Source organism: Rhinolophus sinicus, chromosome 17, assembly GCF_057876585.1.
Source record: "Rhinolophus sinicus isolate RSI-liver-muscle chromosome 17, RSI-T2T, whole genome shotgun sequence".
NCBI classification, from domain to species: domain Eukaryota; kingdom Metazoa; phylum Chordata; class Mammalia; order Chiroptera; family Rhinolophidae; genus Rhinolophus; species Rhinolophus sinicus.
Genome location: NC_142517.1, coordinates 47478710 through 47492502, shown reverse-complemented (window position 1 = coordinate 47492502; position 13793 = coordinate 47478710). Strand labels below are relative to the sequence as shown.

At 45.9% G+C, this 13793-nt stretch overlaps 1 protein-coding gene across 15 annotated transcripts in view; it reads left to right on the top strand.

Moving 5' to 3' along the window:
* The window catches only part of MCF2L2 (MCF.2 cell line derived transforming sequence-like 2), a 210309-nt gene that overhangs the window by 193004 nt on the left and 3512 nt on the right, over positions 1 to 13793 (top strand). For 10 of the 15 annotated variants that reach the window (XM_088793935.1, XM_088793936.1, XM_019735799.3 and 7 more), the window contains 3 exons: positions 7591 to 7635; positions 10467 to 10552; positions 10917 to 11053. In XM_088793935.1, coding sequence (XP_088650061.1) covers positions 7591 to 7635; positions 10467 to 10552; positions 10917 to 11033 — 248 coding nt within the window. In that variant the 3' untranslated portion in view covers positions 11034 to 11053. The remainder of the gene's footprint in view (positions 1 to 7590; positions 7636 to 10466; positions 10553 to 10916; positions 11054 to 13793) is intronic. The other 5 variants (XR_012494951.2, XR_012494952.2, XR_012494953.2 and 2 more) reach the window with 2 other exon arrangements.

The window sequence follows — 13793 nt, the reverse complement described above, 5'->3', positions numbered from 1 at the left end:
GGGCTGTGGTAGACAGCTGAGTCCCTCTCCTTCCCCTCTGCACCCACACTCTTATGGAGCATTCTTGTGTAGCATTTAACATGCTGCCTTATAATTTTATGATGTGGTTAAGTTTTTCTCCCTCCCAGACCATGAATTCCTCCAGGGCATGAAAGTTGTACTAGTCTGAGCTTCCCTTGGGCCTCATTTTATACAAGGGCCTGGCACTCATATACTTGTAGGTGCTCAGTGAACAAACAAGTAAAAGAACTCATTGAATAATCCTATCAGGCTGGCAAGCTACTCTGATGAGGTTTAGCTCGAGGCGCACTTTTTTCATCCCTGACCTCCAATGCCCAGCAAGTGTTTATTTGCTGAGCTAATCTAAGCCAAAAGAGTTACTATGATAGTTGGCATTTCAGGACAGGGAAAAGGGAAGGAGCAAACTATCCGGAGCCAATGGAACAGCTTTCAAGAAGATCAAAGTGGATTCCTCCTCCTGACCTCTCCTGCTTTAAGACTTGCAGCCAGTTAGATGTTAACTGTATAATCTAATCCAGCAAGCAGTGCCCTTGAACGTTCCCTTGTTGAACGCTGTGCACAGAGCCAGGGCAGGTATCAGACTAAAGTAACGAAGGAGGATGAAGGAGGTCCTTGAGACTTCAGACCAAGAGAACAGGTGTAAGTCAGCACCACTCCAGCTGGTGGAGGAATGCATGTGCCATGTTTCCCAATGGTTCAATGTTCATGTGTAGTTCTCTAAAGCAAAGGCAAGAATGTGGAATTTGCATCCTGGATTGAAAATATGGGAAGAGCTACCAGTACCACAGTAGGAGGAGGAGGAGGAGGAGGAGGAGGAGGAGGAGGAGGAGGAGGAGGAGGAAGGAAGATCCAGTCCCCAGCACATGTGGGGTTAAAGGTAGGATCCAGTGGGCGAGTGGGGCATGGAAGCAATGGTTGATACCCGCAGCTTAGAAGCAGAGGAAGACATGCCTGAGTCTCAGCCCTGCCTTGATTGTGTGACTGAGAAGAAAGGCATACAATTGATTTCCTGCTATTCATTTGCATAGATCTAATTAGGCCAAAATTTAAATGAAGGGCAAATATTTCACACTGAGAAGTGACTCCCTCTTTGGAAAGAAAAGTTGACCTCTTAAGGAAATGAGTGTAGGGATAAGAGTATTGCCAAAATGGCTTCTTGGGAATAAAGACACTGGGTGGTGGCACCTTATTTCTTGCTCTATCCAAGATTTACGGGTGGCTCCTGTCAGGAAAGGTTAGCAGCACTTCATCTAGGTGCTTCCCCACAAGGCTTCACCCCTAATTTCTTTCTGTGTCAGGTTTCTGGTGGGCAGAATTGGGTATGGGCTCAAAAAGAAAAACAAGTGTGGAAGCGTTTTTCTGTTTTATATATTTACGGGGTATTGAATGTGCTGTTTTTTTGTTGTCGTCTTTTCTTTCCTCACCTATTTAAATTAAACATAATCTTTTCCAAAAGATTTTCTACTTTATGCTTTTGCCCACAATCCAACTCTTGGGAAGTTATTTAGTAGTTGAGATTTTGGTTTTGGACTATGATGTGATCAATTTGGTGGGACATGAAGTATGTATTCGGGCATATAACTTATTTAGAAAAGGCCTCTGGAAGGAGTTTCAGTTCAAAATACGAATATATTTATTGAGCACCTACAAAGCACAAAAAGTCATTGACGAAAGCTACGCAGACCCCACCTTCTACTGCCGGGCAAGGCTAACTAATGTATGTTTTTTCATCAGACTTCTAGCCCCTCAACTCTGCGAAGCATGAAATGGCTAATTAACAGGAAGGTGGTCACGGAATTAAGAAATTACATGTTCAGTCTTAGTTAACAAATATTAATAGCAATGCCATTTGATAAAGCAGTGGTTCTCAATCAGGATGTATATGTTTGTTACATAATTTTGTATTTGGAAAACAAAACATCACCTATTTTCTTCTTAGTACAGACCAGGAGAAGTGAGGCCTGAGAACGATCTTGGCTGGTGAGAGTTCATAGAATTTGGTTCCTAAATTTTCTTTGCATGATATGGCCTGTCCCTCTGTGGAGTGTAGCCGACTCTCTGGGAGGTATGACATGTTTATGTTTTGTTTTCCATGGAGACTTTCTATTGGCTTGTGGAAAACTTTTTAAAGAAAAGCTAAAATCATCTTTTCATTTCCTAAACAATTGGCTTTATTCCCCAATACTGTCTCTGCTGAAGTCATATCCCAGTTTCCTTTTCTATTTTGAAAAACTCAAAACGAAAAGAAGACCCCTGGGCCCCTCTTTCAGCTGGGGCCCTACAGATGAGTAAAGCATGTGTTGAGAATTCCATTCTCAACCTTGTAGGTTATTTATTTAACAGGAGACTCTCCGGATTATGAAGGACTATTAGAAAATTGAGCCTATCAACCTTGTCTAGTCATAAAGTATGTTTTGTTCTTGAGGCATTCAACTCCTTTTTTCCTGGGCCAAGGATCACTTAAAGAGACCTTTACGTGGCTCTTTGCTTGAGGACAAAAGGGTTAACATTGGCACAATCTACAAACTTGCAGACATGAGCCAATTAATAGAGTTATAACTCCTCCTTCACCCAAAACCTAAGGATGTGGATTGTCCAGGTGCCTTTCTTTTTTTCCTCCTGTCTTTATCCTGCTAAATTAAGGTCATCAAACCCAAAGGAGTGAGGTGAGCAGAAGAATGGGTAATATTTAGTTGTGTGTCCTCATCTATGCTTGGTTATAGACTGTGTACATAGATGTCTGTGTGTATCTGTGTGCACACACATGCGGAAAGCAGGCTGGTTTCAGGAGACAGAAAGAGAGGGAATGACTGTCATGTCGATGTGAGTTTGGAGACTTTTTCACTAGTTAGGTTCACAAAACCAGTCAACGCTTTAGAAGATTGGCCAAACCTAAAACAAAACAAAACAGAAAAACCTCAGTTATGTTGTGAAGACTAGTGCAGTACACTGGAAATACCAAATGCTGGTGAGTATATGGAGCAACAGGAACTCTCATTCATTGCTGGTGGAAATTTAAAATGGTACAGTTTGGCGGCTTCATATGAAGCTGGAGATAGTTTTGCCATATAAGTCCAGCAATCATACTCCTTCATATTTACTCAAATGAGTTGCAAACGATGGTATATCTACATAATGGGATGTTATTCAGCAACGAAAAGAAATGAGCTGTCAAGTCACAAAAAGACATGGAGGAAACTTAAATGCATATTGCCAAGTAAAAGAAGCCAGTTTTAAAAAGGCTACATACTGTATGATTCCATCTATATGACATTCTGGAAAAGGCAAAACTATGGAGATAGCAAAAAGATCAGTGGTTGCCAGGGGTTTGGGGTGGGGGGTGGGGAATGAATAGATGGCACACAGGAGACTTTTAGGGCAGTGAAACTATTCTGTATATTATGATGGACACATGGCAGACACAGTGTGAGACTCAGGCGGCCTCATTGCCAATGTCTGGCCCCTCCCCTCCTACAGCAGAGGGCAGGACTTGAGAGAAGGATGAAATCTCTGCTGAGGCAAGTCTGCGCCTGATCATTTTGGGGTCCTAATGCCAGAAGATGAGTAGGAAAGGCAGGCCTTGATAAAGAAGAAACGGGACCCTAAAACTTGCGATGAGGAATCTGGGTACATGCCCTTGCCCCCCACCCTGCTGGGCTGGCAGAAACGACCCATTCCTCCTGGTTGGAGATAGACCTTTCTTCTCCCCGCCTCTCAGGATTATGCAGAAGGCTGAAATGAGACATACAAGAGAATGCTTACCCTTCTCAGGATATATCCTCACCTCCCCTCCCAACCCCTTTTAGGACAATAACTAGCACCAGTTACACAATTGGACTGGGGAAGAGGCACATAGTTTTATGGACATGACCTCAAAATGTGAGGATCTTTGTATCATGCGTTAGTGTCCACCACTGCAGAACAGCTACCAAACTACCAAGCCGACTGGGTGATGTTACCAGGTGCCAGCCAGCTTCCTCCTCGGGACCCCAGTGTCTGCACAATGGACTCATATGTGAAGAAGCCTTGGGCGCAGAACAGGAGGCTGTGCGTGGGTCCAGCAGCACGGGCTCCCTGCCATCGGGCCTGATCTAGCTACTACCAGTGTTGACCCTCCAACCTGCCAGCATGAGACCGATGCTGAGCCCCAGCTGGATGCCATCCCTTGAGAATGGTTGATTTCATGAGACCCCCTCCATGCTGGAAAATACAGTGATTCATCCTGAGCGGGGTTGACACGTGTGCCTTTGCTGCTCACAGTGCCTCAGTCAGCATCATTATTGGAGGATTCACTTAGTGTCTCGTCAACCACAGAACATTGCTTTGATCGAGAGACTCAGCCATGGACGTATAATTACAGAATCAGCCCACCGATCCTACCTTACACCACCCCATTCGGGAGCGGCCAGCCTGACAGAGCTGCAGAGTAGCCTCTTGAATGAGCAGCAGTTTTGGACAGGACACTGTGAGGTTAGGGTACTAACCTTCAGGATGTAGTATGTACCTTAAACCCATGGCCATTTTTATGGCACCGTGCCCCCCGGTAGGCAGAATTATATGAATCTGGGAGCCAAGAGGTCAAATGAGTTGTGACCTTATTCATTATCATACTCCCTGTCCCCAATTTTAGTCTCAGTGGGTCTAGAGGTATTGGTTCCCAACAAGGACATTTCCGCCAGGAGACATAGTAAGAATCACACTTAACTTGAATCTGTGTCTGTGCTACTGCCGTGGGTCCTTGGGTTGTACCTTTAAGTCACCATGTCCCTCCCACTAGTTCTAGATCCCCCTCCTCCTCATCCGGCAGTCCTGCTGGTGGCGTGCGTAGTAGGCGTCCCAGACTCTTGTCTGGCTATTGCTCTTTTACTTGCCCATTTACAATTACAAGTGGGCATGGGAGTATTGGGAAATGTCCCATGAGTCACCAGAGCGCCCGACACCTTCCTCTCTGCCTCTATTTAGTAACAGCCTGACCCCTCAGCGTGATCAGTTCCTCTAGGGTGGCAACTGCTTTCTTTGCCTGCTGGTCAAATGACCACGTGATAGGATTCCTGGTGCCAGTGGCAATAAGGCCGGGGTGGGAGAAGGTGGGAAGGTGGGAATTCTGCACAGAGCCCGGGCGATTTCATGATGGCTCTCACAGAACTGATGAGTATGCTATTTATTCCAGTGCTATTGGTTAACATAAAGGAGTGAAGTGCATAGTATTTTAGCCTCTTGGATTGTGCTGAAAATTTTGAATTCTGAATTCAGTTTTGTCCCTGACTGGCAAAGCCCTGGCCATTTAAACATACATAAAATGTGAATAACCATTCTGCCACAAAGGTATCAGAGGAAGAACCTGTCTGCTAACCCTGGAGAGCCACAGCTCCCCCTCTCCCCTCCCCTCCACCTTCCCTCTCCCCACACCCATCCTTACAAGTCTAACTGTGGGTCCTTTATCTGGTCCCTCAGGGTCTTGGGGGTGGCAGGACTTCTTTAATACCTGTGAACCATCCAGTGTAGTACTTAGGATTGCTTGCTGGTTTTTGTGGGATTTCTTTTTAGACTTAGATAATGTAGTTACTTTCATTATTTTTCTTATTACTTTTTTGTTATTCAAAATTATTTCATGCCCTCTTATGATGAAGAAAATGAGTTCTAGCAAACAGTCGTCTCTGGTGAAGTTGTGGGTTATTTTAGATATCTGACCAATTGGTTTTAACTATTTGAAGTTTCCTTTTCTGATTATAAAGAGAATATATATGTAGATTATAAAAAATGTAGAATATATAGAAATAAAATGCAAATCATACATAAACAAGATAACCACTGTAAATATTTTACCCAGACTTTTTGTTATAGAAATGCATACTTTAAAAAAATGTGGAGCTATACTACACAAACAGTTTGGGGGGCTTTACATTTTAGTCGTATTGAAAAATTCCCTTTAAATCTCTGATTGAAATGGGCAAGGCTTTGACTGAACCCAACTAGGCACATAGCTTGTCCTTTACATCTACTACCCAACGGTGGGCCTGTTCCAACCCGGAACATTTGAAAGCAGCTGGTTGCTGAGCTACAAGATGGTTTCCCAGTTGTGAAATTCCTTTGACCCAAGTTCCTAGCCACTTTGACCCCAGTTTCTAGCCACGAAGACAGCCAGCTCAGACTCCCCTAGAAGCGGGCAAGGACTTTGACGACTTAAGAAAATGCACTTAAAAAAAAAAAGTGTCATGAGAATATGTAGACTCTGAAAACAATTAATTGAATGATGTTTAGGAGTGCTTCCCTTTCTCTGGGCCAAAGACAGGTTTGCAAAGGAAATGGACACTTCAGATATAGACCAACCTAATGTACAAGTTTATACTCTGGGCCAGCAAGCAAATGATGCTAACCCAGCCTACTACCCATGAAAACATCCTGGAGATTGCTCCTTTGTGAGCTCTGGAGAGCTCCTGGGAGGGATTAGGCAGAAAGTGACCCCTTGAGTTACCTCCTAGAAGGCAGGGAAGAAGCTTGGTGAGCAGCACAGCACTGACAGTTAAGGGTTCAAGCGCTGAAGGCTTACGGACCCCAGCTCAAATCCAGCTCCATCTCTTGGGATGAATTACTTAACCTCTTTGTGCTTACGTTCTTTTCATCGTTTATTGTACAAAAGGTAATACTGTAAAGTCTGCCTGTGAGGATTCAGTCTAGTGTTAGCTTATTATCTTTAGCAACTAGTTCCCCACGTTTGTTCCTCCAGGGGCTTAGGCATTTACTTGAAGGCAGCTCTCCACCCATCCACCCCCGCCCCCACGTGAAAATTATGTACTTTAGTTCATGTGGTAGAGATGGTCCTTAAAAAGTTTTTGCATAATTGTAAAGAGTAGAGAAAAATCTAGTTTGAAAGAAAATAAAAATAGTTTGCCCATTTGAAATCTATGGGGTGAGAGCTGCCTCTGAACCGGCAGGCTCCACTGTGGTCCCTTTGTGCCATCTAGTGCATGGCGTGGGAAATGCCATGACTTCATCTTCAAAGTCTGCAATTTGTCCAAAACAGGCATTCTGATGAGGATAATTTAAACTCACGAATGAGTTCACTTGTTAATAAGTTTCATTCGATATTTTAAGCAAAATAAAAGATTAGAATTCTAAACAGTAAGTGCTAAAACTAAATTCTCCAAACCATTTAGAATTTATGTGACGTGAGGTATAAAGATCGTCCACTGGAGGCAAAGAGGCCACACCCCAGTCCTTAGCAGCATGTATTTTCATGGCCCACCTTTCCCATTCCTCTTGTCCTTCTCCACCACGTTATGCCTATTCTGGTACATGGGCTGGGAGTGCCCAGAGACTCAGGGTATATCTTCCCAACTCACTGCTGGACCTTGAGGTACTATTCTGTTCATTTTCCAAGAAGGAAACCATCAGTTAATATATTGCTGTATTCAAATTGAATATTTGTCACGGGCCTAGGTTTTGGTTTGTTTTTTCTGATGTGTGTGTGTGTGTGTGTGTGTGTGTGTGTGTGTGTGTGTTTGTGTGCTCTGTATTTCCTTTTAAAGCCGTTCATTTATTACCTTTATAATTTATTTCCTCCTCCAGATATTTATGAAGATGAAGACAATGGCAGACAAATCTCCCCCAAATGTGAGTAATAACAGCACACTTGAAATGCCCAGAGCTGTTCTGAGAACTTCTGTTCAGTGTCATTATAATTACTATTAATAATAATCATAATAGGTATCATTTGTTAAAGTTCTATGATGTACCAGACATTTTAGTTTATAAGCACTTTTGCTAACATCAACACTGCAAAATAAATATTACCCCCATATTAGAGACAAGGAAACTGATATTCAGAGAGGGTCAGTGGTTTATCCAAGATCACACAGCTAGTGAGTGATTGGCAAAGTCAGAACTGCACTCAGGCCTGACTGACCACAAAGCCCCTGCTCCTGCCACCGGCAGTGGGCCTCATTTGTTCATTCATGTGCCTGTAACCTACCATGTTTCACCGAAAATAAGCCCCAGTTAAGACAGAGCATTAAATACGTTATGATGGTGTTCCAGAAGAAGATGACATGACTATATTTGAATAAATGTAGATTGTTGTACATGAAAAAATAAGGCATCCCCTGAGAATACGCCCTAATGTGTCTTTTGGAGCAAAAATCAATATAAGACCCGGTCTTATTTTCGGGGAAACATGGTACCAGAGCCTGAGTCCAAGATTCTGGGGTTCCCTCAGTGCTGTCACCTCCATGGTACCTAAGACAATACCTAAGACTTGGGATCACAGAACCCATGGCCAGTGAATCCAAGAGGAAGGGATTAAATGTGGACATGACAAAGGTACAGTAAACGGCAGCCTGTGAGCTACATTTTCCTCCCCTATAAAACCAGGGGCTTGACTGAGGGACGTTCTCCAAGGTTTGCTGGTTCTAAGAATTCTGGTTTCTTCCAGGGCCCATGGGAGTACTAGATGAATAGGGCACTGTCTCTGCCACCCAGGGCCCAGGGGGAGACACCTGAGGGCACACGCACAGCAGCTGCAGTTTGTCTCAGGAGAAACGCTCCCTCAAAGGGTCTGGTGAGGTAACTGTGGGTGACCCCACCACCTCCTACAGCCCCTCTCCTCCTCGATCTCCCAGAGTAGGACAGAATAGAAAGTAACACAACAGAACAATAAAATAGAACAGAACAAAATAATAGATGACGTCACACACTATAAGGGTAATATTGGTGCATAACTTTTAATTTTATAAATGCACTTAAGTGTGTACACTGTGTTGGGATGTAAAATGTGCATCTCCCTTCAGTTGCACTGCGGAGTGCCTGAAACTTGTCAGGTCCTTCAGTTCCCTGTTGCTTCCCAGCCCTTCCCACCCCAGGCTGTGGGTGTTCTACAGCTGATGGAGGTCAGGGCCCCACCCCAGCCTCCCAGCAGGTGGCTCGGGGTCCCTGGCACCAGCATTATCTGGGGACCTGAGGCTGCGGACCCAGATGACACAACCCCTTGTGTTCGCAGGGGGTGGTCCAGGACAGGGCTGCTCCGATCCTTCCCTACAGCCTTTCGGCAGGACCACCATTCCTCATCCTCACTGTCTGCTCCCAATGCAGGGGCCCAGGTTGGATGACTACCCTAAAGAGGGGTCTCTGGGGGTCACCTCGAATACCTCTGAGTCACACTTGGAGGACGGTGGTGGGAGGCATCTCCCTGAGCCAGTTTCTCCTCTGCCCTTCCTGCCTCATCCCTACCAAGTCCTGGCACCAGGAATTAAACCAGGCTTTGCTTCATTTAATCTGAGAGGACTGTCCAGCTGCCTGGAAACCTCAGGTGACAGGCGGGTTTCTGAAGGCTGACTGGAAGGGGACGTCTGGCTGCCTGCACAGCCCCCACTGACCTGCTCTGGGCAGGGCCCCGCCCTAGAAGGAAGCTGGGGGTGGGAGCGGGTATGTGCTCTGAGCAGCAGGTTGGGGACCTCCCACTTGCTTGCTGCCTATTCCCAAAGATATCTGAGCCCCCACCGCACCCCCAGCCGCAGGCTCCTTCTGCTCCCTGTCTTCAGTCTTTCCTCAGCCTGGAATGCCCTCCCTCCCTATATCCCCTGCCCCTTCCCCCTGATTTCTCATTGAACAGAAACTCTCCAGCACTCAGATTCCCAAGGGAGGGCTGAGCATCTGCCTGGGCTGCCGTGTGGGATCTTTCCGCTGCCTCCCTGACCTGCTTCCTGAGCAGCGTGGGGCAGAGACGGCGTCTCTTTAGAGAGTGGGGTAAAGAGCAGGGATGGTACAGAGTCCAGCTGCAGTGCTTACAGGCCAAGGGAACTTGGCCGAGTGACTAGTCCTTTCTCATCTAAGTTTCCTCATTTGTAAAACAGGCCAAGGCCCTTACACGGTTGTCCCGACCCCTCCCCCCCAGGCACAGAGCAGCCTCAGTATTTGGGGTGGGTGTGCTGTTCCCCACAGTGTGGAAGAGCCTGGGCACATAACAGGTGCACAGTGGTGTCTGACTGGTTAATTAATCCATTCAATGGAGAGAGAGGCGGGATGTACTTACTGGTCTCTCTGTATTTCCCATGGGGAGCGCAGCAACATTTGGCAGAGGCTGCCAAGGAGAAGAGAAATGGGCAGGAATCAGGGGAGAGCACTGGAGGCAAGAAGACAAGAGGTGGGGAAGGAGGGAGAGGAAGGAGGAGGGAAGATGAAGGTCATCGACCACAAAAAGACAGCACTTTCTTGGAGGACACAAGACAGGACTGGGAACGCCATGTGAACACGTCTTCTCAGTCACAGTTACAGAATTGCAGTTGGAAAAGGGAACCTGGAGACCACACACCCACCCAGATAAAGAAGTCGGGAGAGTAGGAGTTAGAGATGGGATCATGGGTGCCTGGGAACATCCTGTCATTGGCAGCAGGACCCCTCCTCCCAACCCGTCCCCCACAGACCCCCAAACTCTTCCCTTCTTTCCCAAGGCTGCTCCAGCAGGGAGTTTATCTCCATGGAAACCTTTGACGACTGTGAAGGGGCAGAAGATATGGAGGAGAGCAGCACTCTGACTGTAATTTGTTTCCTTTTTACCTCTTTCATATTCTCTCTCCTTCCAGTTCATGAGCTTCCCCTGCCTCCTCTGCCTCTCTCCAGCCCTCTCTCCCTCCTGTTCATGATTCTTACCCTTCAGGACCTGGCCTAATCCAGGACGCTGATATCACTGCATCTGCAAAGTGGCTCAGACCCTGCCAGCCCGCATGGCTCATATCACCGTCTGCTTAGCAATGCGCTGGCTTGGGGCCGTGATGAGGGGCTCCCACTGGGACCCTGAACGGCCTCCTAGGAGAGCGGGGGCGGCCCCACCCAGGGAATCACCTTGGGGGGCACCCGGCTCTGCTGACGCTGACGGTGCATCACTGTCCGTCCCCTTCCAGCTCTCCGGACTTTTCCAGCTGGACGACAGTTATGAAACGTGTTCCGCCAAGTCTGTCCTGGAAGCGGGAGAGCGCATCCAGGGAGGAAAAGACGGTGGTGATGAGAAGGACACGTGAGTGTGAAAGAGGAAAGAAAAGTAAGCCGATGTGTTAGCCAGTGCTGCTCTGACTTTGTTCTTGGAATCTCAGGGCAACAGACCAAACTGAGGGGAGCGTTAAGGTGTCCACTGGCTTGGCCCCTGCGGGGGAGACGACTAGTTTCCCGACAAAAGCAGTGCGGAGGAGGGAAGGGTGTCTGAGGACCCCTCCTCCAGGAACTGACACTCCATCCACACAACAGCGCTTCCCGGCCCCAAGTCGTCCTCATTGGGCGTGGGGGGGAGGCTGCTGCTAGCAGAGGCGGTGCCCACCCTTAGGCAGAGGTCAGCAACGGGACCTCGGAGCCTGCGCTCCTGCCTCCCTGGCAGGGAGTGCCAGGGGTGCCTTCTTGGAGACTCAGGAGTGGTCCAGTCTCACCCCTCTGCATGGGGGGGCGGGGGGTAACTTCCAACTGCCCCACACGTGCCTGGAGGGCTCAGCCCAGGGTTTCTCAGTGTCGGCACTTGAGTTTGGGGCCAGATAGTTGAGGTGAGTGCTGTCCTGTGCGTTGTTTAGCAGCAACCCTGGCCTCTATCCCCACCCACTTTCCCAAATTGTTATGATCAAAAATGCCTCCAGACGTTGCCAAGTTTCTCCTGGGGGGGGTTGGGGGGAGAACCGGCTCACACCCGACAGGGGTGGACGAGTGCCCCCCCTCTCCCCGCCCCACTCCTCTCCCCTAATCCCCACGTGCTTGTGGTGCGTGTGGTACTTTGTTCCAGGATTGTTTCCTTTCAGAGGGGGCTGGTTACAACGTAACTTCTGAGATATTTACGTTTAGATTTATTCATTTTTTAATCAATTTCAGCTATTTTTTTTAGTTTTATTAGTTAATTTTTAGTTTTATTTAATTTCATAGCTTTAAAGTTACCTGTTTATAGTTATTTTAAAGATTAATTTTCGAGTTAATTCATTTTTAGTTACTTATTTATAGCTATTTTGTTTTGAGTTATATATTTCCAAATTAATTAGCTATAGAATTATTTATTTTTAATTATCTTTCCAATGATTAATATCTGAGTTATTTATTTTCATAGTTATTCTGTTTTTAGTTATTGGAGGTTTTAGTTGTTTTTTTTAAAGTTTATTTGACTACTGAAAACTCACTAGATGTTTTGCATATTTTTGAGTTAGTTTTAGAGTAAGATGTTTTTAGTTATTTTAAGGGTTTTCTCCTAGTTATTATTTTTGGAGTTGCTTATGTTCAGTTGTTTACTTTGGTTCTCTTAGATTCTGGGTTGTTTACTGTTACATTTTATTAGTCATTTGGTTTTTTTAAAATTTGATTTAAATTATTTTATTTTCAGAGTTATTAATTTTTGAGCATTTTATTTTCTGAATTTTTTCCCTTCTGTATTTTTACTTATTTTATTTTCCAGACATATTTATTTTCAGAATTATTTAGTTTAGAATTACTTATTCTATCATTCAGGATCCAATCTAGAGAGAGATACCATACTAGTTATTTTGACAGAGAGAATTTAATATAAATAACTGTTATTCAGCTATTGGAGACTTTAAAAGGAAAACAAAACCAACAATGAAATATCATGCAGATTTTAACAGCAGGAAGCAGCTATCCACCTGGAGGGCTGAGGGAACAAAGGGAAGAGGTTGGAGGTGTCCCCCATGGCTGAGGTTAGCCCTCTGAGGAGCAGGCACTGCCAGCTGGTAGTGGGGTCTGTGAAGGGGTGTGATGAGACTGTTGGGAAAATGGAAAACTGCAGCTACTGGAAATGTCATTTTCCTTGTGTCCCTCTCCCTTCCTCTGGCCTTAGGTCACACTTTTTTTTTTTTAAGTTTTATTGGGGAATATTGTGGAACAGTGTGTTTCTCCAGGGCCCATCATCTCCAAGTCATTGTCCTTCAATCTAGTTGTGGAGGGCGCAGCTCAACTCCAAGTCTAGTCGCTGTTTTCAATCTTAGTTGCAGGGGGCACAGCCCACCATCCCATGTGGGAATTGAACCAGCAACCTCGTTGTTCAGAGCTTGTGCTCTAACCAACTGAGCCATCAGGCCGCCCCTGGTCACACTTTTTATAACACATATTCATACAGTCAGTCTTTAATATGGGTTGCTGAGCAAAGTTCTCTGTTTTGGTCTCTCCAATTATCAATCACAATATATACATTTCTCAATGAGAATACATAAGAACTAGAGCTGGACAGCAGAATCTTCAGGATTCTGATTATTAAATAGTCAGAAAACACATCACTTGGATCCTCTGAAGCACTTTTGACCATTGACTAGCCAGCCACTCGTTACAGAAACAGCCCAGCTTCCTCAATCTTTTGGACTTCAGTTGTTTTCTGAATCTTTGAAATGGCCACACTTGATGGTGCTGGCTGAGTGCAAAGTTCCCAGATCTCTAAAGCCTTGCAGGACAACCCTCTCCACAAACCTCACATCACAGGTGGGTGACCAGAGGAGCCATTTCAATACCAGTCATCATGGCTGGTGTTCCCAGATGCCACCGTCAGGTACTACAGGATGGTCCACTCTGACCTTTCATTCTAGCTTCCTTGCCCAAGCCCCACACTGCTTACTCTGCCTGCAGGTGTCCTCTGGGAGAAAGCTAGGTTTGGGAAATCAGACTTCTTCTGAGCTCATAGTAGACTGTGGTATGGGACAGGAACCATGGAATAACTCTCATAAAGCCATGCCAGATACACAGGCCCCCCAGAAGACACTGTGTCCCCTGCCGCAGGGCCTGGACACACAGCTCACTCAGGAATAGTT